General features: G+C 46.0%; 1 protein-coding gene across 3 annotated transcripts in view; it reads left to right on the forward strand.

Moving 5' to 3' along the window:
- Window positions 1-10,454: 10,454 nt before the first annotated feature.
- Window positions 10,455-23,738, forward strand: part of LOC121288545 (arf-GAP with dual PH domain-containing protein 1-like) — a 138,683-nt gene continuing 125,399 nt past the window's right edge. For 2 of the 3 annotated variants that reach the window (XM_041207128.1, XM_041207129.1), the window contains exon 1: window positions 10,460-10,846. In XM_041207128.1, the coding sequence (XP_041063062.1) occupies window positions 10,762-10,846 (85 nt within the window). In that variant the 5' untranslated portion in view covers window positions 10,460-10,761. Of the gene's footprint in view, window positions 10,847-23,738 lie in introns of all 3 variants that reach the window. The other variant, XM_041207130.1, reaches the window with a different exon arrangement.

Genomic DNA, 23,738 nt, shown 5'->3' on the forward strand with positions numbered 1-23,738 from the left:
CCTGCAATGTCCTCTGCCCCCGCTCTGGCTGCAGGAGGCCATCAGTCTCACCACTCTGGCGGTGGTCAGTGCCATGCTGCACACAGGAGGTCAGCCACCCAGTGCAGAAAACTGATATATGATCTAATCCATGCTGCCAGGGTAAGTCAACCATCTCATCACTCTAAATTCACACACTCACAATCCCATCACACATCCACTGGCACCTCAGTCACTGCCAGCTCAAGGGGCATCACCACTCACTCTCACACACACCCTCACATCTCCACCTGGCCTCATCTCCTCTGGAGACTGCCTCCTCATCCCGTGCATGGCTCCACTCAGCACACACGCACCCCTGGCATCCCTTCTTCTTTGGCCTGGCATGTGCCTTGCTCACACTCTCCCCATCATTCTTTATGCAGAACAAGATTGTGCACAATCAATGGGAGAGGTCCCAGACCGGGGTCGGAGTGCCGGACATCAAGGTCCTCGCTCCGTTCGAGAGTCGTGTGTTGGAGCTGGCCAGAGATGATGTGGACTGTTCCTGTGGCAACGGTGAGGTCGGCGGCAAACATCCATGTGAGGATCCTGCACCAGATCATACTCTGTCAACACGAATCTGAGTTCACTGTTCTGGGTGTAATGCAGCTGCCAAGCACTAATAATCTCCACTTTCTGTCCTCGGCACATCTGCCAAGTCACCCTCAGGCAACCATGACCCTGACCCCAACATCGAGAGCACCTCGGGTGAGGATCTTGAGGACAGCATCGTTGAAGACCCATCATGGCGCTCACTCACATCCTCCACCAGCGCTGTGACTCACACCCCAGTGGGACCTAGATTTAGAGCAGCCTCGGGATCACAATCTGGTGAGCACACCACACAATCTGTTCCATAGCAGGCTGAGGCAGGGACATCCGAGGTCATCGACACACGGAAGACTGCTGGAGGCAAGGAAACTGATGAGTCTGAGTCAGATGATGAGTCTCTGGACTCAGTCCCCAATCGGTTGTTGGAGCTGCAAAGACAATCACGGGAACATCAGGAAGGGATGACTGGTACACTCCTCAGATCGCAAGGGACCATGGAGGAGTCCGTCCGCTTTCAGCCTGAGGTGATAGCACCGGCATGCCGATGCACCAAGGTCAACACTAGCAGGATGGCAGCTGTCATGGAGACCTTGGTCCAGGACATTGGTCCTGCACTGCTGCGCAGGCTGAACTCCATCGTTGATGCCATAATTGGCCTCCATCAGTATCAATGTGAGAGGGGTGTGGGCCAGCTCGATCTCACTACAGCTTCCCATTTTCCTTGAGAAGTCAGCCAGGGGCTGTCAGCATCCATAGGGAGAAGGACCAGCAGCTCAACACCCTGGGGCCATCCACCCAGGTGATTCTGGGAATGTCCAGCCGATCCAAATGTCCTCCACCTATGAGCATGTCATCTCCAGCTCCACAGGCTGAGGAGGGTGCCACTGCCACACAGCAGGTCTGGCCCTCCAGGTCTCAGCCTTCCAGAGGACGCCCGCCAAGGTCAACACAGACAGGGCATAGCAGTCAGCAGGCTGCCTCCACCTCCACTGTAGATGTCAGGGGAGCATCAAGTCGTAGCAGCAGGGTTAGGAAGGTTAAGAAGATGTAGTCGCACTGTGCATAATGTTCACTATTGTAAATAAGCTCCCAAGAATGTCTCCCTGCCTTTGGCTCCTTGTTGTGATGAGCAGTGTTCATGTCACTCAGATGTGAAACCTTTGTTCCTGCACAAGATAAAGGCAGGTGTCTCAGTCCAGGGCCTCTTCCCTGTGCAGTGTGTAATACTTAGAGCAAATTGATGGTCCGGCTTCACACTCACTGGACACATTAGTGATGTCTGCACCTCGATGGTGCTTGTCATTGCTGCCAGAATGTTGTTTGCAGGCGTCACACAGTTCTGTCGTTCTCTCTGTTTGCTCTCAGCACCTTTAAGATAGAGATGGCCCATCTCTTCAGCATCTGTGACCAATGACGCTGTGCTCCTGAAGGGCTCAGGTACTCAAGGCAGACAAAGGTCCATGTGCATTTAAAATTTTATGGCTGCATCTCCATGATATGACCCTGATCACAGAGCACAAGCAAGTTTCCCTCAGCCAGACAGGAGTCAGACATTCACAGAGGCAATATGACAATCTATGGCATGTCCTCACTGCATGTCTTCATCATCTTCCTGGGATCTTGCAACTATTGGAGCCTCCACTGCGTCTCCATGACATGAGACTGAGTACTGAGGGTATGTGCGCTGCCATCAGCCACACAGGAGTCAAACACTCACAGAAGTAAGGTGAGGATGTCAGGACTGTCCTCACTGCATCTTGTCATCATCCTCCACGAATCTCATGGTTATCAGGGTCTCCCGAGGGCACCTGCCTTGTCTGACCATTGTGATGGTCTCATTGCCGGAATCCTTGGCTTCGAGGCCACCATCATCCTCATCCCCTTTGACGCCCTCCTCATTGGAGGAAACGTGCAACTCTACCGTCTCCTCCTTACCCAGATCCACCCCCCTGTTATGTAGCCAGCTACAAAGATGTGGACAGGATAAAATTGTTTACCTTGATGGAGAATTCTAGAACCAGGGGACATAGATTCAAGATAAGTGGCAGAAGGTGTAGCATGGACATGAGGAAGAACTTTTTTACACAGAGGGTAGTGGGTGTCTGGAACCTGCTGCCCAAGTTGGTGGTAGAGGCAGAAACTTTAAACTCTTTTAAAAAGTACCTGGATCTGCACCTAAAGTGCTAAACCACAGGGCAATGGGCCGGGTGCAGGAAGGTGGAATTAGAAAGGGCACCTGGGTGTCCTCGGGCTGGCATGGACAAGATGGGCTGAATGGCCTCCTTCTGTGCTGTAACTTTTCTATGCTTCTATGTGCAACACCCTCTGGGGACTGTATTGCGGTGCTCCACCAGCCCTGTCGAGGCACCAGAACCTCATTTTCATTATGCCTATCATTTGCTCCACCAAAGACCAGTTTGCGGCATGAGACTTGATGCACCATTGCTCTGCTACAGTCTGAGGCCGCTGCATGGGTGTCATCAGCCATGTCCTCTGTGGGTAGCCCTTGTCCCCGAGGAGCCAATCCTGCAGCTTCTCCAGACCCTGGAATATGTCAGGGATCTGAGACCTGCTGAGGGTGCAGGAATCGTGAGCAGACCTGTAGGATGTGTATGTGATGGTCGCACACCAGCTGAACATTCAGCGAGTGGAAGCCCTTGCGGTTGACGTAGTTGACTGCTTGTGCCATGGAGATCTAAGTGTCACATAAGGACAGTTGATGGCACCCTGCACCTGTGGAAAACCAGAGATCTGCACAAATCTCAGTGCTCTTGCTTACTGGCTTGCCTTATCCCGGTCGAAATGCACAAAGTTCTGTGTCTTCATGAAGATGGCGTCCATGATCTCCAGATACGCTTGCAGGCGGAGGCTTGCGAGATCCCACACAGGTCAGCTGTGGAGCCCTGGAAGGAGCCACTGGTGTAGAAATTGAATGCTGTGGTCACTTTCACGGCCACTGGCAGTGGATGCCCTCCATGTCCCCGTGGTGCATGATGGAGGGTGCTGGCCACTACTTGAATGGCCAGTGTGTAATGCGTTTCATGTCTGTCTGAAACCCAACCCACCTCCGTCCCACTTCACTTGACTGATTGGCGGCAGCTTCGGCCACTGGACTGCATGCTGTGCTCTCAGCTTAGGCGCAGGCATTTTCCTAAACCGCACTGCAAGGCTGCACTGTTAGCTTGGACCATGAGGAATTCTGGTCCAAACCCAAATAAGGACATTGCAAGGAGCCCTGAGCACCTCGCCAGTGACTGTGCCATGGCCACCTTTCGCAACTTGCCCTGTCGTCCAATTGTTCTGCAGTCCCCTAAAAGGCACAATAATTTGCAGTCTGCACCCAAGGGGTGAAAAGATCTGGAGCATTTGGTGGCACATTCATGCTTTTGTGTTGCTTGAGTGGGCAGATATGCTTCAGAAGTCCAACTCCAAGCACGTCAATGGAGCTGTAGAAGAATGCTTGCTTTTGATAGCTTTTCCAAGTGCACGGCCACTTCCCTCACCCTCCATCCCCTGTCCCCGCCCTCTCACCTGGCATGTGCTTAGCGTACCTCCTTCAGTTTGTGCTGCCTTGCCCCTCGCCACCCCTGGCCCAACCCACACTGAGGGCCTTGCCCCGACACCGCGATGAAAGCCAACTGGGAAAAACCAACTTGCCTGTGCCACGCCCGAATGCACGGCGCCTCTTCCTTGGTGTCCTATGGGCGATTGTCGTGAATGCTGCGCAAGGTTGTGTGCGCTCACCTCCAAGTTCCCCTCGAAGTTCAGCTCGTCGGGTAGACACCTTTTAAAGGCAGTCGTAAATCACGGCGTTCTGAAGTCATGCCAATATGGGAGGTAATTTTGGGGGATGATTCCAATGTCCGGCCGCAATGGTGAGATGCAAACGCCTTAAAGTTAAGTTCCCGATGTTGGACGCCGGGAAACGGGTCCCGCCATTTGACGGGCAGATCGGACGATGACAAACTGGTTTCATGATGACGTAGGACTAATTTTTGGCCTTATCGCCGCATTGTCCACTCACACCGCCAAACACGCCCACCGCCAAAAGGAGCGGAAAATTCTGGCCATTATCCACTGTCGCTAAGAGTGTCTTAACTTTTGAAAGTTATGCGTTTTGCTTATACTGTCTTCAGATCTATAAATCCCCAAATGCCTCTAATATTTGAATTTTATTAACAAGGGAAAGCTAATGATGAACAAATTGGAGGGTAAAATCCTGCCTTGTGATTTCTGGCTGTGATGTTTCACCAGCCAGGGCACAATCAATACTGTAACAACGATTTCCTGTGGCTGATCATTCATAAGGATTCACAAAAGGCCAGGCTTGTAAGTTATGTGGCTGTCACTCATTAGTAGATCAGGACCATGTGTAGCTCTCTAGGATTTTACATTCATATCTGCAGCGAAGAGAACACTTTCATGTACGTTTGATATGTTTATTGGCAAGCGGTCCAAAATTGAAGGAACCATATCGATTTGGATCTAGGATCAATACGTTTACTCAAAACTCATAAACACATATAAACTTAATCTAACGTAACAATCCATAAAGTCAAGATCATCTCAAAGGAAAGAAAGACTTGCATTTATATAGCACCTTACAATACCTAAGGACGGCCCATAGCATTTCAAAGCCAATGACATAATTTTAAAATCTAGTCACTGGTGTGATGTAGGAAACATGGCAGCCAAATTGGGCACAACAAGATCATGTAGCGATGAGATCCAGATAATCCGTTTTAGTGATGTTGGTTGAATGATAAGTATTGGGCAGAACACTAGAGATAATTCCCCTACACTTCCTCAAAATAGTGCCATGGAATTTTTTTAAGATCTCTTTTCAAAGAAAAGGAGGGGTTTCTCCCCAGTGTTCTAAACAAAACTTATCCCTCAACCATCATCACTAAAACTGATTAGCTGGACATTTTTTTTTTCATTCACTCATGAGATGTGGGCTTCGCTGGCTGGGCCAGCATTTATTGCCCATCCCTAATTGCCCTTGAGAAGGTGGTGGTGAGCTGCCTTCTTGAACTGCACAGCCCATGTGGTATAGGTATACCTACATTGCTGTTAGGAAGGGATTCCAGGATTTTGACCCAGTGACGGTGAAGGAACAGCGATATATTTCCAAGTCAGGATGGTGAGGGGCTTAGAGGGGAAATTCCAGTTGGTGGTGTTCCCACATGTCTGCCGCCCTTGTTCTTCTTGACGGTAGTAGTTGTGGATTTGGAAGGTGCTGTCTAAGGCACCTTGGTGAGTTTCTGCAGTGCATCTTGTTGATGGTACACACAGCTGTCGTTGTGCATCAGTGGTGGAAGGAGTGAATGTTTGTGGACGGGGTGCCAATCAAGTGAGCTGCTTTGCCCTGGATGGTGTCGAGCTTCGTCAGTGATTTTGGAGCTGCTTTCATCCAGGCAAGTGGAGAGTATTACATCACACTCCTGACTTGTGCTTTGTAGATAGTGGACAGGACTTGGGAAGTCAGGAGGTGAGTTATTTGCCACAGGATTCCAACCTCTGACCTGCTCTTGTAGCCACAGTATTTAAATGGCTAGTCCAATTCAGTTTCTGGTCAACGGTAGCTCCCAGGATGTTGATAGTGGGGGATTCAGTGATGGTAATGCCATTGAATATCAAGGCGTGATGGTTAGATTCTCTCTTGTTGGAGATGGTCATTGCCTGGCACTTGTGTGGTTACTTGCCACTTGTCAGCCCAAACCTGGATATTGTCCAGGTCTTGCTGCATTTGGACATGGACTGCTTCAGTATCTAAGGAGTCCTGAATGGTGCTGAACATTGTGCAATCATCAGCGAACATCCCCACTTCTGACCTTATCATGGAAGGAAGGTCATTATGAAGCAGTTGAAGATGGTTGTGCCGAGGACACTACCCTGAGGAACTCCTGCAGTGATGTCCTGGAGCTGAGATGATTGACCTCCAACAACCAAAATCATCATCCTTTGTGCTGGGTATGACTCCAACCAGCGGAGACTATTCACCCTGATTCCCATTGGCTCCAATTTTGCTAGGGCTCATAGCTGTTAACACATAGCTGTTTGCGGGACATTGCTGTGCACAAACTGGCTGCCCCTTTTCCTGCATTGGAACATTGTCAAGACTTCAGAAAGTATTCAGTTGCTGTAAAATGCTTTGGGACATTGTGAAGTCATGAAAGACGCTACAGAATTGCAAATTTTCCTTGACATTATACAACAGTGTTAAACAGGTGACAGTGAGTTGACAAAAAAGATGAGGAAAAATTTTTCTTTTTGAGGGTCGTGAGTCTTTGGAAAGCTCTTCCTCAAAAGCAGTGGAAGTAGGGTCTTTGAATATTTTTAAGGCAGAGCTAGATAGATTCTTGATTAACAAGGGGGTGAAATGTCACCGGGGTAGGCAGGAGGTTACAATCAGATCAGCCATGATCTTAGGTTACAGTCAGATCAGCCATGATCATATTGAATAGTGGTGCAGGCTTGAGGGGCCAAATGGCCCACTCCTGCTCCTAGTTCACATGTTCATATAACTGTCCCGAACTTTATTTCCGTTGATGTCAATGTAGATCTGACAGCCTACTTGCTGTCACACATTTCACACGACTGCATAAAGTTAAAACAAAACACCTTTATTTCAATATACTTTTGTTTCTTTTTCTTTCTGGGTTTATTTTCTAACTGACCAGGACAAAGAATATTATGCACAGAAAATCTGTATTTAGAGGCTGAGAATTCCGCAGTGAGTACCTCACCCCCTGACTCCCCAAAGCCAGTCCCCATCTACAAGACAAGAAGTCAGGAATGTGATGGAATATTCCCCACTTGCCTGGGTGAGTGTGACTCCAGCAACACTCAGGAAGCCTTGCACCATCCAGGACAAAGCTTGATTGGCAGCCCATTCACCACCTTAACCAGTCACTGCTTCCACTTCCAATGCACCGTGGCAGCAGTGTGTGTCATATAGATCAATGCAGTAACTCACCAAGGCTCCATAGACAGCACTTTCCTAACCTGCGACCTCTACTGCCTAGAACAATGGCAGCAGATGCATGGGAACACCACCACCAGCAATTCCCCCTCCAATTCACGCACCATCCTGACTTGGAAATATATCAGCCGTTCCTTCACTATCACTGGGTCAAAATCCTGGAACTCCCTCCCTAACAGCACTGCAGGTGTACTTACACCACAGGGACTGCAGCAGTTCAAGAAGGCAGCTCACTGCTACCTTCTCAAGGGCAATTAGGCTTGAGCAATAAATGCTGGTCTAGCCAGTGAAGCCCACATCTCACGAAGAAAAAAAGATCAATACAGGAAATAATATTATAATAGTAGGGAGGCCAGCCCTTGCATATTTTCTCCAAGGAAGGCATTAATTATCTTAAAATTAATCAGACACGAAAACACAAACGTTGCTCCCAAGACTTCCCTGCTGGCACTAGCTGATCAAGTGAAAGTCAGGAGAATAATCATGTTCTTCCCTCACCCATGATTTTCAACCAAAATCACATGCTTGGAAACCACGTTTCGGGGTCTAGCCTGACAGCAGTTTGGTTGGAGGTTTTTAAGTACGAAGAACAATGGGCAATAGTCTCCAGAGCCAATTCAGTCAACAACAGCTTATACAGATGAAAATAGACAGAGAAATAGGAGCTGAGTATTGGGATTGTGAGGTTGGGGAGTGGGCAGGGGAGGTGGGGTGCGTTGAGATTAACAGGGGGACTAAAAGTAGGATTTCAGGCAGGTTTTTAAAGGAGCAGTAAATTTGGGAGGAGCAGGAAAGGAGGTTCTGAACAGCAAGGTCCCAGAATCTGAAGGCACTGCTACCAATATTGCAGAGCAAGGAACACAAAAGGCCAGCTTTGCAAGACCAAAGGATGAAGGAGAGGAGGAACGTCAGGCTGGAGGAGGCTGCGGAAATATGGTGGAACATGGACCGATGTGAAAATGAAAAGTTGAAATTTAATACATTGGTGACAGGCGCCATGGTGGGGGCAGGGTGGGGGTGTGGCTGTGAGGGACAATCTGGTCCTGGTGGGGGATGGAATTGGAATAACTGGGGTGGGTTTCAAATTTTGGGTGACCAAATGGCAGAATGTACTGGTGAGCCGCCCCTTCTGGCAGAAATTAGGTGAGCCGCCATTTTGTGGCCCCAGATCCCCATTTCAATCTGACAAGCAAGCTGTAGGGCAATCACCAACAAGGTGAGCTATGGGGAGAGATGTGTTGCGATCATGGAGGGTAGGGATCCTGACAAATCGTGCTCCCGCAGGACTCCCAAAATAACCCAACACCTACATTTGGCTGGGCCTATTTGGTTCCATTGCCTGTGGAACTGGTCGGAGTGAGCGTGGCGCAGACTTCAACCAGCATTGATCTGAATGGCAAATGGTGTCTTACATCATAATCGCCTCAGTTTCTGTATCAAAAGGAGCCTATTGTCTGAAACAGGCAGACGCTTTGGACACCTGTTATAGGCCCCTTTCAAAATGTCATTAGCCACATCACCGGTGTTAATAAAACAATGAGGCAACTGACCCCATTTAAAGGCCATTACTATCCCATTAACACCAGGTGAGGACACTCCAAATGGCCACCATTGAACCTAGACAAAAGCATTGTTCAAGATTTCAGCAACAGAGGCACCTAAGCAAAAGCAGAGATGAGTTGTGCGGTGTGGGTGACCTTGACGATGAATAGGATGATCAAAGTGGGTGACCAAAGTCCTCGATTCGGGTCTTTTTAGAAAAATAAATGTAACTGTCTGGTTTATAGCTTCAAGACCAGCCTGGCCATCCACTGACACACCGCTAATCTCTGACAATAGTGGAGAAGGCTCTCCTCAGAAGAACAACTTCTACCAAGCTCTTCAAGGCGCCTCAAAGCGCTTCACAGCCAAATGAAGTACTTGCAGAAATGTACTCACTGTTGCAATGTAAGGAACATGGCAGCCAATTTGCACACAGCAAGGTCCCACAAACAGTGATCAGGTAATGACCTGTAACCTGTTGCAGGATAAATATTGACAGTACACCAGGGATAGCTCCCAGCACCTCCTCTTTGGAAACAGCAGTCATGGGATCTATTATGTGCAACCTGAAAGGGCGGGATCCTATTTTAAAGCCTCAACTGGAAGCTGGCACCTCCAACAGTGCAGCAGTCTCTCAACTCAGTACAACACTGGGAGCGCCAGCCTAGAATGAGGCGCTCAAATCTCTGGCAAAAACAGAAATACCTGGAAAAACTCAGCAAGTCTGGCAGCATCGGCGGAGAAGAGCACAGTTTACGTTTCGAGTCCTCATGACCCTTCAACAGAACTCGAAATGTAAACTGTGCTCTTCTCCGCCGATGCTGCCAGACCTGCTGAGTTTTTCCAGGTATTTCTGTTTCTGTTTTTGTTTTGGATTTCCAGCATCCGCAGTTTTTTGTTTTTAGCTCAAATCTCTGGAGTAGGATTTGGACCTAATGATCTTCTGACTCAGAAAAGTGCTACCCACTGAGAATTGAGGCAAATCAAGAGGCGATGAGGAGCTGATGGTTGTGTAGACTGTAGGAGGATGGGGACACTTGGGGGAAATCAGGCAACCCTCAGTCTAGAAATCCCGAACAAGGACAAGCAGCAGCTTAGAACAGTGTGACCATACTCGATTTCAGTGAAGGTGCTTGAGGAGATGGGAATCCTTTGTAGGATTGAAAGCAAAGCGCGCGCGCGCACACACACACACACACATACAAAAGATTGCAGATGAGGATGACTTCATTTCGACCAATAATTGGGATGTGCCGGCGGAGGCGAGTTGATTGGTTCCCACTAGAGGTCGGGCTGGAGCTTTTAAGGCGTATCTCAGGCGGAGGGGGGAGGGGGTGGTCACTTTCCTCGCCGGTGCAAGAATGCGGAACAAGTACAAGTGAGAAGCCAGAGAGCAAGTTTTGATGTGCTGCGCTGGGCTAGCCCTCCCCACTTTGCCCCTCTTCATCTGTTTTAAACCGACATGCAAAAACCAGAGAAGTGGCTTAGGATGAAATCCTAGCCCAAGCACAAGGTTTTGGACAAATCCAACCTTTTATTTTAAAAATAATTTTTCCCCCCTTTTTTTAAAAAAAATACCAGAAATTACAGCTCGCTCAGTCCTGCGAGGGAGATTTATATTGATAAAAAAGAAGAGATTCAGTTGCTGCTGACTCGATAGCATGGCGGTCGAGAGAAACAAGAGACTTTTACAGGATCTGCTACTGAATCCAGGGAACCAGGCGTGTGCGGATTGCGGTGCCCCGGGTAAGTACTGGAGCATTCGAGAGACAGGGGTTAGAGGGGGGGAGGTGGTGGTTTGGACTGATTCGTAATAAGAGGTGCAAGCAAGGGGTAGGGGGGGTTGCGGAAGGTACTAAATGTGGACTTCGCTCCCCATCTGCGGGCACCTCCTCACTGCCACCCTGACAAACACCTGTGAAGCAGGGGAGGGCAGTCGCATTATCATTGAGAATTTGCATCAACTGGCCAGGATCCGCAAAAGGGGGGGCATTTTTTAAAAAAAATCACACATTGTGTGTGTGCGTGTGTGTGTGTGTCTCTGTATCACGGGGTTATCTGCAAAAGGATGGACACAATTAGATCACGGATGGAGCGTTTGATTCTTCTCCCCAGAAATTCTGGGGCGTGCCTTCTGCTTTATTCTCCGGACTAATAATGACATTCCACTTTTCTTGCTTAACGTGGCAAGTCAGGGTGGAGTGCGTGTGTCAGAGCTCGGCTGTGCCACCCAGGCGTGAGCCCTGTTACAGGTGTCCCTCCACGGCGGTCTCCAGTGTCGGTGACATGAGAGACATTTAATACGATTTTGATGTTGTTGTAGTCTGTAAAACCTGGCACTTGGAGGATGTGGCCTTTGGCCATGACTGTAACGTAAGGTTTTCTTTTAAAGCCCCAATTCTCCAAGAGGGGCCGGGGTCTTCCAGAAATACTACACTTTCTAGCCGCTTGATAAACGTGCATTTTTTTTGGGGTGGGGGGAGCGGGTGTTGCACTTTGCTATCGGTGTGACTTGTGTCCGAGGATAGAGTACAGTAAAGGGCTTCCAGACAGAAGCATTGCGAAGAGTAAACAGCAACGTCAATACTTAATCATAGCTGAGCCATAATTAAGATGTTTTTTTTTTGGGGGGGGGTGGTGGTGGTGGGGTGGTGTGGGAGGATGGGGAAAGGAGCCCAGGGAGAAATTAGTGTTAGTTATTTTTCATGGATCGAATTTAAAATGTTTCTCTTTTATTCCCCTGGAGAAATTTCAATACATTTGCAAAGCACGACACATGGTAATTCAATTAAAATCTGAGCTGTTTGTATCAAATTAACTGAAAAAGCAAATTCAGAATGATTCGATACTGAACCACTGTTAATACTGAAGGAACAATTCTGCTTGTGGGAAGCTGTTAGGGCTTGTGAATTAATTGATGGCACAAATACAATTCTGGGCACACAGCATACCTGATGGTTTATTGCCACTATAAATTCAAAATATCAAATCTGTGTGTTACGAATAGAATTAAAATTTAGTATTGGATAGCCTCACAAGTGCTATCTGCTTTACGATGCTCCTAGCTGTACCCTCGTGAAACAGGATGCTCAATTAAACAGTGGCCTTGTCTCACTCATAGCACCTCGATGCTTGCACTAGCTCTTTGAAAGAGTTATTCAACTATTCCCATTCCCTTGCTCTTCCCCAAATCCCAGCAAACTTTTCCTTTTTTAAAGTACTTAGCCCATCCCTTTTGAAAGCTATTATTGAATCTATTTCCACCATCTGCGTTTGCTGGGGGGAATAAAAAAAAAGCAACATCAACCCCTGGGAGAAGTAGAAAACCCAGTCATACCAACTGCTGGGGGAATAACAAACTAGTTGCACCAACCTATTGGGGAGGCAGTTCAAAAATCTGTAGCTCAAATTTAGGAAAAAAAATGCTTGGAAATTCTTCCAAACTCTTGGGAAAATTAGTTCTCTGAGACAGCAACTAATCTTCCAATATGCAACGGTGGGGTCTTTTCCCATAAAACAGAGCTGTCTAAACTTCTTGTAGGCTTCTCTGGTGAGTAACTCAAATCCATAGATGACACAGATAAATGGTGCTTTCCAAATCCCCCAAGACCATAAAATTCAAACAGGACAGCCAGAAAATAAGACATACATGCACAAATAGGATTGCTGAGCTTCAAGGGCTTGTATATCCTGGGCTTTTTTTTTATATAGTGAATATGTCAACAATACTGCATTTCATGAATTGCAAATTGTTTGACGGTCACCAGCTGGAAGACAAATTATGATGTTCGATGAGGTGCTCAAACTCACATTTGCCCGGTCAAGCTACAAATTATTAACTGTGTGATAAATGAGGAGCCATCCACATTTCTAGTTTTATAATTTGAGATCTTCAGCCATAGCTTCCCACATCCCCTGATTTGCCAGTATATTACTGTTCTTATTACAGTAAAGCATAGGATAGGGGCTAAGGGTCATTAAGTTGGAACACCACCAAGGTTGAATGTACTTGGCAGGCTGACAAAAAAAAATTGAAGTGTTGTAGTTAGACAACTCCAAGCTCAGTTTGTATAAAGTCTATAGATTTTAGGAGGTCAATAGACAGGCGCTCATTTCCGCCCGCTTCCCCATACGCACAATATATCCTTAAACCCCTGTTTTAATAAGGCCTTCTCAGGGTGGCTAGCAATGGGCAACAATGCCTGGTCATTCTGGAGATGTCTATATTCATGAGAATTAGATAAAAACAGACCTGCTGGGCATTTCCAGCATTTTCTGTTTTTTGTTTCGGTTTTCCATCAGCAATATTTTGCTTTTGTTCCTGAAAATGTTTTATTTTTGGAAAGCAAATCATGTCTTTTGTTTTTTTTGAACCTCCCAGCCTCTCTACTTCCCTTTCCTCCTTCTAAGAAGTTCCTTAAATTATTTCTTTGACTGAGCTTTTATTCACCTGACCTAATACCTCCTTATGTGGCTTGGCATCAAATTTTGTTTGATAATTGCTCTCATAAAGCACTTTAGGAAATTTTACTACATTGAAGGTGCTATATAAATGCATATGCTTTTGGATATGGATGGCATCATCCATAACTGCCACATGGATGATGATGGCAGTGCTAGAGCCATGGGTCACAGGAGGCAAAGTGGCAAAGAAAGCCACTGCCTGATTTCCACCAATAATGTACTACAGCTTCTAGTGGGTAGTTAGTCAAGTCGAGACTCACGGTTAATAATAACCGGACAGCTACAAAGTCAGATCTCTCAAACATGCAATATATACTCTTGAAAAGAGTTATTGACTTTATGAAAATCATTCATTCTGCTGCCTTAAAGGTCAATTATTGGCATTTTACCAGATGAATGGCGTGCTATGGAAATATCTTTTTGTTTATCTTTGTGTTCTTGTCGGCGAAGGCTTTAGGAGTTAATGTATTAGTATGAATTCACCATATGCACTAGGTAAAAGCTGTCAGATCGATAGCCTTTCTCTACTTATTTGTTTAATGGATGATTCACTGTCAATTCCTGCCCCAGCTCATGGTGTAAGAATGCATATCAACCACTTGAATGTAAGAGCAAGCAGTGTTAGTAGAAAACGAAGAACGTTGTATTTCTGCAGCACCTTCCACGACCTCCAGGGATCACAAAATGCTTTACAGTCATTGGAGTACTTTCCAAAGTGCAGTCACTGCTGTAATGTAAGAGCCGCAGCAGCCAATTTGCACACAGCAAGCTCCCACAAATGACAGTGTGATAATGACCAGATCACTTGTCTTAGTGATGCTTATTGAAGGATGAATATTGGCCAGGACACTAGAGAGAACTCTGCTGCTGCTCTTCAAACTGTGCCACGTGATTATTTCCATCTGAGAGAAACAGACCAACCTCAGTTTAATACAAAAGCAAAACATTGCAGATGCTGTAAATCCCAGATAAAAAACAGAACATGCTGGAAAAGCTCAGCAGGTCGTCATCGAGCTGAAACATTAACTCTGTTTCTTTCCCAAAAGGTGCTACCAGACCTCCTGAGTATTTCCAGCAATTTTTGTTTAATTTGGGCCTTGATTTGATGTTTTTTCTGAAAGTGCAGTACCCCCTCAGTGTCAGCCTAGATTACCTGCTTTGGTTTCTGGAGCGGGACTTGAACTCATGACTGTCTGACTTAGGAGTGAGTTGTGCTACTTACTGAGCCTCCTAAGACACCTAAATATTGCACTGTTAATTTGCCTGATAACTTTGCTTGGTAATGTCACAAAGCTGCTAGCCTCCTGTTTGTCTGACATTTCTTCCCGTGCAGTACAGCCATGTGGGGAGGGTTGGGCAGGGGTAAGAGAACAAACACAGCTTGTAAATTAGGTATCTGCCTCTGTGTCCCTTTGTTGGATCTGACCGTTCATTTCTGCTATTTTGCAACATGAAAATAAATAATTGTAAACGAACATTTCTACCAACCAACCCATAAAATCACACACTGTCCATTAAGCATGAGGGGATAAAGAAAGAACAGGCTATGTGAGGGACGGAGTTGATATGGAAACAGGATAGAATATCGATGTTCTAGGAACTTGTACCCCATTAAGAGCATCTTCTCACAATGCCAAATGGTGCTTGTGATTGGTGCAGCAGCCGAATGAATTTTTTACATTGCTTATGCAAACACTACACATTTTATTGTACAATATTTTTCTATTATTCAATTGTAAGATGTGGGCATCACTGGCAAGGCCAGCATTTATTGTCCATCCGTTATTGGCCTTGAGAAGATGGTGGTGAGTTGCTGCCTTAAGCCATTGCAGTCCAGTGTAGTTACTCTCACATGTTAGACAGGGAGTTCAAGTTTTGACCCTGTGACAGTGGAAAGAGTGGAAATATAGTTACAAGTTAGGATGGTGTGTAACTTGGAGGGGAACTTGCAGGTGGTGGTGTTCCCATGCATCTGCTGCCCTTGTCCTTTCAGGTGGCAGAGGTTGTGGGTTTGGAAGATGCTTTTGAAGGAGTCTTGGTGAGTTGCTGCAGTACATTATGTAGATGGTACACACTGCTGTCACTGGTGGAGGGAGTGAATAGTTAAGGTGGTGGATGGGATGCTGATCAACCGGATTGCTTGATCCTGGATAGCATTGAGCTTTGAGTGGTATTTGGTGCTGCACTCATCCAAGCAAGCGGAGAGTATTCCATCGCACTCCGGACTTGTGCTTTGTAGATGATGACCAGGCTTTGGGGAGTAAGGAGGTGAGTTGCTAACTGCAGAATATGCAGCCTCTAATTTGATTTAGTAGCCAAATGTTTATGTGGTTGCTCAAATAAATTTCTGGTCAATGTTGAGTCCCAGGATGTTGATGGTGGGGATTCAGCAATAATAATGCTGTTGGACATAATTATTGCCTGGCACTTGTATGACACAAATGTTACTAGCCAATTATTAGCCTGAGACTTAGTGTTGTCTGGGTCTTGCTGCGCGTGGGCATAGACTGCTTCAGTTTCTGAGGAATTGTGAATGATACTGAACACTAATCGTTGGTGAACATCCCCACTTCTGGCCTTATGTTGGAGGCGACCAAAAGCTGAAGATGGTTGGGCCTAGGAAACTACCCTGACAAACTCCTATGGTGGTGCCCTGGGACTGAGCTGATGACCTGCAGCAACCACAACCATCTTCCTTTGTGCTACATATGACTTCATCCAGTGGAGAATTTTCCCTCTGATTTCCATTGACTTCTGTTTTGCTAAGGCTCCTTGATGCAACACTCAGTCAAAAACAGTACATGTGCCCTACGCGAGAAGCCTACAGTTCCTGTACATAGGGTATTTTATTGTGATTACTTCCGGTTCATCTTTCTCCCTAAAGGTGCTGACTCTTGCTGGGATAAGGTTCCAAAGGCATTGACCACCTTCTGGAGTCCTTGAGTAGCTATCCTTCAGCTATGATTATGGGCATTGAGCGTTGGGTGCTAATTCTTCATTATAGGCACCAGGTCCAACTCTGTCTGAACTTGGCCTCCATATATGCACATTTGCAGCAGGGCCATGGGGCATAGGTAAGGAGCGGAAGCTCTGGCAGATTTTCCCCTTCCTAGTCCAGAGTCACTGAACTCAATGTAGTGACCCCAGCTGAGATCAGGTAAACTGTCAATTCCCGTATCTGCACATCAACAACAGGAACTCTATTTTATATTGAACTGAATGAAACGTCCCAGTGTGCATCACAGGAGCTATATAAAACAAAGTATGACACAGAGAAATAAATGGAGATGTTGAGTCGGGTGACCCCAAGTAAGACTTGGTCGAAGACTTCGGTTTTAAGGAAAGACTTAAAGGAGGAAAGTGAGGAGGGGAGGTTATTCTAAAGCTTGGGGCCAAGGCAGCTGAAAGCTTAGTCACTAATGCTGGAGGCATTGAAAATGGGGATTCATGAGAGGCCAGAATTAGAGGATTGGAGGTATCTCAGAGGATTGTGGGGTTGGAGGAGATTACAGAGCTAAAATCAAGATTTTGCTGACCAGGAGCCAATTATAGGTCAATGAGCAGAGCTGTGATAGGGGACTGGGTGTCCGAGTTAAGATACGGGCAGCAGAGCTTTGGATAACCTCAAGTTTACAAAGTGTAGAATGTGGAAGACCAGCAGGAATGCATTGGAATAGTCAAGCCTAGAGATGACGGGCATAAATGAGAGTTTAAGCATCACGTGAGCTGAGATGGGAGAAGTCAAGTGATATTATGGAGGTGGAAATAGATGGATTTAATGATGGCACAAATATGAAGTGGAATTTCATCTTTGGATCAAATGTTGAGAGCATGCCAGCTTAATCTCAGACTTTTGCCAGAGAGACGGATAGAGTCAGTGACTAGGGAACAGAGTTTGGTGTGGGGACTGAAAACAATGGCTTCAGTCTTGCAATATTTAATTGGAGGAAATTTGACATAGTTTAAAACTGTATGTGTCGTCCCCAGATCAGTGAGTAGTGCACACTCCTCTGAGTCAGGGAGTGGTGGGTTCAAGTGTTATTCTGGAGATTTAAGCACAAAATCAAAGCTGGCACTCTAAACGCAGCACTGAGGGAGCACTACACTGTTGTAGGTGCAGCAGATGGGCTATCGATTTAGTCTGGTGCTATTTGAAGACGATCAAGAGGAGTACTCCCTGGTGTCTTGGAGCCAATATCAACCCTACCAACATCTAGTTACTATCATTTTGCTGTTTGTGGGATCTTCCTGTGCACAAATAGGCTGCCACATTTCTGCTGTAACAAAAGTGACCATGCTTCGTGGCTTTCACGATCAATGTGTTGCTATGTAATTTTTTTTTTAAATGTCATTTTTCATTAAACATCTGAATGACAAAAATACAGTGAAGACACATTTAGATTGCAGGTCATAGGCTGGCTAGCCCCTCAACCTGCAGTCTCTTGCTTTTTGATCTTGCTGTTTAAGGTAGGGGAAACTATCTTGTCTCCAATGAAGAAGCTGAAAACCAGGCTGTTATTATGCAGAGTCCTGAGGGATTCACATATTGTTACATACGTTCACCTTTTTTGTTTTGCTCAATTCCATTGCAGCCAGTTTGCTGTAAAATGGAGCCAGCATAACAAGCAGGGAGTAAATTCAGTTAATGATCAGTTGGCTCTCTAATATTACAGCCCTTTCTGAAACTCTAGCAATATTTACACATGAATTAAGAATAGCGTGCAGATAGAACTTTGGCCTTTTGTGGACTTATATCTCGCACTTGCTCTCACATCCCTCCCTTGTGCTCTCACATCCCTCCCTTGTGCTCTCACATCCCTCCCTTGTGCTCTCACATCCCTCCCTCGTGAGCATATAGGCATTTGTATTTCCATTTTTTTTTTTAAAGAGAGATACAGTCATTCTGGTGCTGTAAATTTAAAAATGTAATACGCAGTTTGTCACAGATAAAGATCTGTACAAATGTTATTTGAAGGAACGGTGTGGTAAGTAGGAAAGTTCTGCAGAGTCAGATTTGCATCACTGAAAATCGCTGGGTGGTTTTGATGCTAGTGATACATTTAAAGTCAAATTTCCTTGGAATTAAATCAGCTATTGGGCCTCATCCATGAGAGCTACTCTAGTGCAGCAAGCCAGCATTGTCCACTTTTCGCCTGTTAGATAAACTGGGATTGTTCTTTAGAACAGAGAAAGTGAAGAGGAGATTTGATAGTGATGTTCACAATTATGAGAAGTTTTGATGTTATGGAGAAGCTGTTTCCACTGGGGCTCAATAATAAGAGGACACAGAATTTAAAGCAATTAGTTTTTTTTGAAAAAAAGATGGGGGGAAATGAGCATTTTCTTTTAATACATCAAGTTATGTCCTGGAATACACTGCCTTAAAGAGTGGTGGAGGCAGATTCAATAATAACTTTCAAATGGGATTTGGATATGTAGTTGAAAAAATTTGTATGGCTATGGGGAACGAGCAAGTGAGTAGGATGAATTGGATAGCCCTTTCTTTGAGCTGGCACAGGCATGAGGGAATGAATGGCCTCCTTCTGTGCTGGTAAATTCTAAGTGCTATGAGGCCAGTGTAATTAAATTTGCCAGCTGCTCTCCTTCAGCAACAAACTGGATTTTGAATATTTTAATAGCATGCAAATGCCTACATTGTGTTTCTTGGGCCATTTTTATTTGTCCTGAAAGTTGTTAGCATGCTTTACATTTTTTATTTTGTTAAAGCGGTGCCCATCGATTGTACGGTTATGATGGATCCACCATCTGCTGTTTGACTGAGCCACAAGTGGCAGCAAAGCCCCAGTTTTAATCTGGGGTCTGTGCAGAAATGGAATGGCTGTAGCAACATTAGAATGGGCCTTGACCCTTAAGTCTGGGACGGGGACGAGGGTGGGGGTGATACCCAGAGGCTAAATACGATCTGGTCCCTATTCACTATTACTTTCCAGGGATCATCAGATAGTATGGATCTGGACTTTGGGATTTGTGGTGCCTTCCATGTTAGAGTAACCTGTCAGCATTTACTGTGCCAGGAATATACATGAAGAGTGCCATTGTAGCTAAGGTGCTGAGGATGTGCAGCTGTCCATGGAATACACTAACCTTTTCTCTGGACCTATCTCCAGGTTAGGGATTCAGCAGGAGGCCTCTACCCTATGTTAACAGAATCCCTGATCCTCTGGTAGAGTTGTCAACCCTCCAGGATGGACCTGGAATCTCTAGGAACCGAAATTAAATCTCCAGGACACTGCTGCAAATCCTGGAGGAAAACCATCAGGAATTTCATTTTCTTTGAACAGTTTTGATTCTTAGATAGCTAAGCGTTGGAGTGAGGAGAAAGAAATGCCCTTTGCCTGACGGTCAAGTATTATCCCACCAGGAAACGGTCAGTCAATTCACTTTCCAATTGGCCATGGGAAGGCGGGACCCAGTGAGGATGGACATATTGGGCAACCAATGAAGGGAACATGTGGGTGGGATTGCTGGAGGCAGGGAGTGGGCAGCAAGGGAGTGGGCAGCCCAATCTGTTCCCAGCACAAGCCCCAAGGTCCTGGTTCCTTTGAGCACACAAAAGTGAGGAAATCAAGGCGAGGAAATCAGGAATGCCTGCTTTCAATTCGCTTGAGTCATTATATCAAGTACTAACCCAGTACCACCCATCTAGGAAGTGGTGTGAGGCAGACTTGATCTAATGGACCTCAGTCCCTATTCCACCTCCTTGGTTGAGGGAAATCTATGCACGTTTGACAAATTGCATTTTTATTGGGCATTTTTGTGGGAGTGTTATCAGTGCTTTTAGGCACATCGTGGAGTTTGACCCTATCAGCATGGAAATTGTGTATCAGTGATCTTGATTTGATTGCCTATGCTTTTTACCTATGTATCCAATTTTATCACGATTCCTTTTAAAATGGACAGGGTGAAAGTAGGAAAGTGTTGATCGAGGTTGCAGCTGAGTATGAGGCAGGTAAGCACGATGAGGGTGAGTATGGGGGTTCTTGGGTGTCTTGGCAGGATTGGATGCTTATGGGCTTAGCTGGCGCAGGGCTAAGTTGTAAGTTTACTAGAACTATGTTGAAGGTATGAAGATTTTGTATGATTATGGGAGCGGGGAGAACTTCTTGGTGCTTCAGGATTCCGGCCAATAGCAGTGAGGGGTACAGGGCATGGTAGCATTGGGCGGGAGCTGGAGGTTTGCGAGTTTTATAGGAAGAGGCTGATGCGTGGTAATACCACAAGGAAATTCTGCAATGTGTGAGCATTTGAGTGGGTGGGATAGAACCTGGGATGAAAGAATTGGGTGGCAGTTCATGGCCTCTGTAGGAAACTGGACTTCTCCTGGGGATGGGACTAAGACACAAGCACTGGTGACTTGAGGAGGGAGAGTGGGGAAAGAGATCTTGGTGCAGCTAATGCTATGTGGAACAGTGCCACAGTGGTGCCTACCCAGAGCGGGTAGAATGGGAATGGAGGTAGGTGTAGCATATGGATACCATTAAGACATGATGCAATAAAGTTTGACAGGTAAGTATTACTGGAAAAGCTGTACTGTTCTCAAAGGCAGCATGTGTTATGGAGAAGACTATACATTTCAGAGTGTGGGATGTTTTCCTGTCATGTTCCTCTGTCTTTGTGATGTGGCATGTGCTGTAGCTAGAGTGATCCAGATCTTTTTAAGAGCAGAAGGCAGAATCAATCGCAAGCCAATTTTTTTTTCCAACATTGAACTTTAGTTTTCCCTAAAGTAGACTGGAGAAATAAATTGCCGTTTGGTATATATTACAAATTATTTTAATCATTTAGTATCATAAAATTCAAATTGAAAGCTGACTGTTTGGCTGCCCAAAGCCCATCAGCCTGGTGAGATGGCACGCACAGGTTGTGAAAAATCTACAACTCTTTCCTTAAAAGGGCTGTGGGTGCTGGCGGTTGACAGACAGATATTTGCTCGGTAAGATTATCGGGGATATGAAGCACAGGTCGGTAAATGGACCTGAGGTACAAATCAGCCTTGAATGGTGGGATATGCTCAAGGGGCTGAATGGCTTTCTCCTGTTCCTATTTACCCCAGTGTTTCCATTTGAGGTTCAGCTATATTTTTGACTTCATTACCCAGCTTCCAAATTATTTCAAACATTTTCCACCCTTTGCATAAAGAGGTGCATTGAATTCATGATGCGCGACTTGCATTATTTGGAATAACACCAGAGGCAGTGTAGAAGGTCCTGCCATGCAACTGGCAGGGTAGGAGGAGGAACACACTGAGTAAGAGTGGTCCATAGCTTCCTCATAGGTCCCGGAGGAGCAGTCCATCCCTGTTCAAGCCCTGGGTTAAAATTACAGCCAAATATATGCTAGTATTCGCAGGGTGTACTTCCCTCTCTCCTGCTCAAAAAGGCAGGTTAAAATCACAACCCACAGGAATTGGAGAGGTCATAACCCCAGGAAAGATGGGGTTAAAATCAGCCCCACTTGCCATGATTGTCAAAAGCGATTGTTCGCTTATTCATTCTCAGGCTGTGGGCTTTGCTGGCAAGCCCAACATTTATTGCCCAAGAATAGCTTGCTGGGTCTGTTCAGAGTCAACCACGTTGGTGTGGGAGTGGAGTCACACATTAACCCAGTCTGGGTAAGGACAGCAAGTTTCCTTCTCCAAAAGATATTTGCTAATGGGTTAGGTTTCCATGACAACATTGCAGCTTCATGATCATTTCCACTGACACCCAATGTTGTAATTTCCACTTTTTAAAAAATGTTTTTCAAATCTGGGAAGACAGAAGCCATTGCTTTTTGGACTCCTTCACAAACTCCATCCCTCTCCCTGGCAACTGACTGAGGGTAAACCAGACTCTTTGCGACTTTGGTGCCATTTTTGATCCAAAGAAGAATTTCCCACCAGACATCTGTGGCATCACTAAGACTACCTGTTTCCATCTCCTTAACATTGCCTGACTTTGACCTTACCTCAGCTCGTCTGCTGCTGAAACGTCATCCGCACCTTTTATAATCTCTTTTGGGCAGAGAACTGAAGAAGGTCTGACTCACAGCGCCATGACCTCCTCCACAGGTAAGGTAAGGAGGCAGGTCCCAAATCTGCCCCAGCCAGGGCAGGGATTGACCCATGTGCTGTTGGCACCAATCTGATCCACACCGGCCTTCCAGGCAGCCGGCACTCCCAGGGAGTCAGGGTTGCTGCGGCAACACACTTTCGCATGCATCGTGTATCTGGGCCTATGAACTGTGATGGTAGAGGCTTGAATTTTTTTTCCATCACATAGCTGACCCCACTCTTACCTCCTACCATTGGCATATGTTGGAAGGACTTACAAGTTGATATCTGCTTGGCTGCATTAAGAATACATCTTTCTTAGCCACCAAGCCCTGGAGTGGAACTTGAATCTGGAGCTTCTGGCTCAGGCAGGGTGCTACCCACTGTGCCACAAGACCTCATTTATTATCTCTAGACTTGGCTATTCCCATGCAATTCTGGCTGGTCTCCTACATTCTAGCCTCTGTAAATTTGAGGCCTTTCAAAGCTCTGCTGCCCCGTGCTTTAGTTCGCACTAAGTCCTGTTCACCTATCACTCCTGTGTTCGCTGTTCTGCATTGGCTCCCAATCAAGCAATGCCTCAGTTTATAAAATTCCTGACCATATTTTCAGACCCCTTTCATGACCTCGTCCTCTCTATTGCTGTGAGCTCCTCCTCCTCCCTCCTCCTCCTCCTCCTCCTCCTCCTCCTCCCCACCCACGGCAAGATCTCTGTTCTGCAAATTGAGAATTTCCCAAATTTGATTTGCTCACTGTTGATGCCTGTGCCTTCAGCAGCCTAATCTTGAACTCTGGAATTCCCTCCCTATATCTTTACTTCACTTTCTTCCTTTAAAATGCTCTGTAAAGCCTACCTCTTCGGGTCACCTGGCTTAATATCTCTATACGTGGCTCCGTGGCAAGTTTTGTTCTATAATGCTTCGGTGGTGTTGCCTCGAAGAGGTTTTATTACATTAAAGCCAATATATAAATGCAAATTATCGTTAAAAGCAAAATACTGCAGATGCTGGAAATCGGAAACAAAAACAAAAATTGCTGGAAAAACTCAGCAGGCCTGACAGCATCTGTGGAGAGAAAGGCAGTTAATATTTTGATTCTGTATGACTTCTTCAGAACCGTTCT

Source organism: Carcharodon carcharias, chromosome 15, assembly GCF_017639515.1.
Source record: "Carcharodon carcharias isolate sCarCar2 chromosome 15, sCarCar2.pri, whole genome shotgun sequence".
Taxonomy (NCBI): Eukaryota; Metazoa; Chordata; class Chondrichthyes; order Lamniformes; family Lamnidae; genus Carcharodon; species Carcharodon carcharias.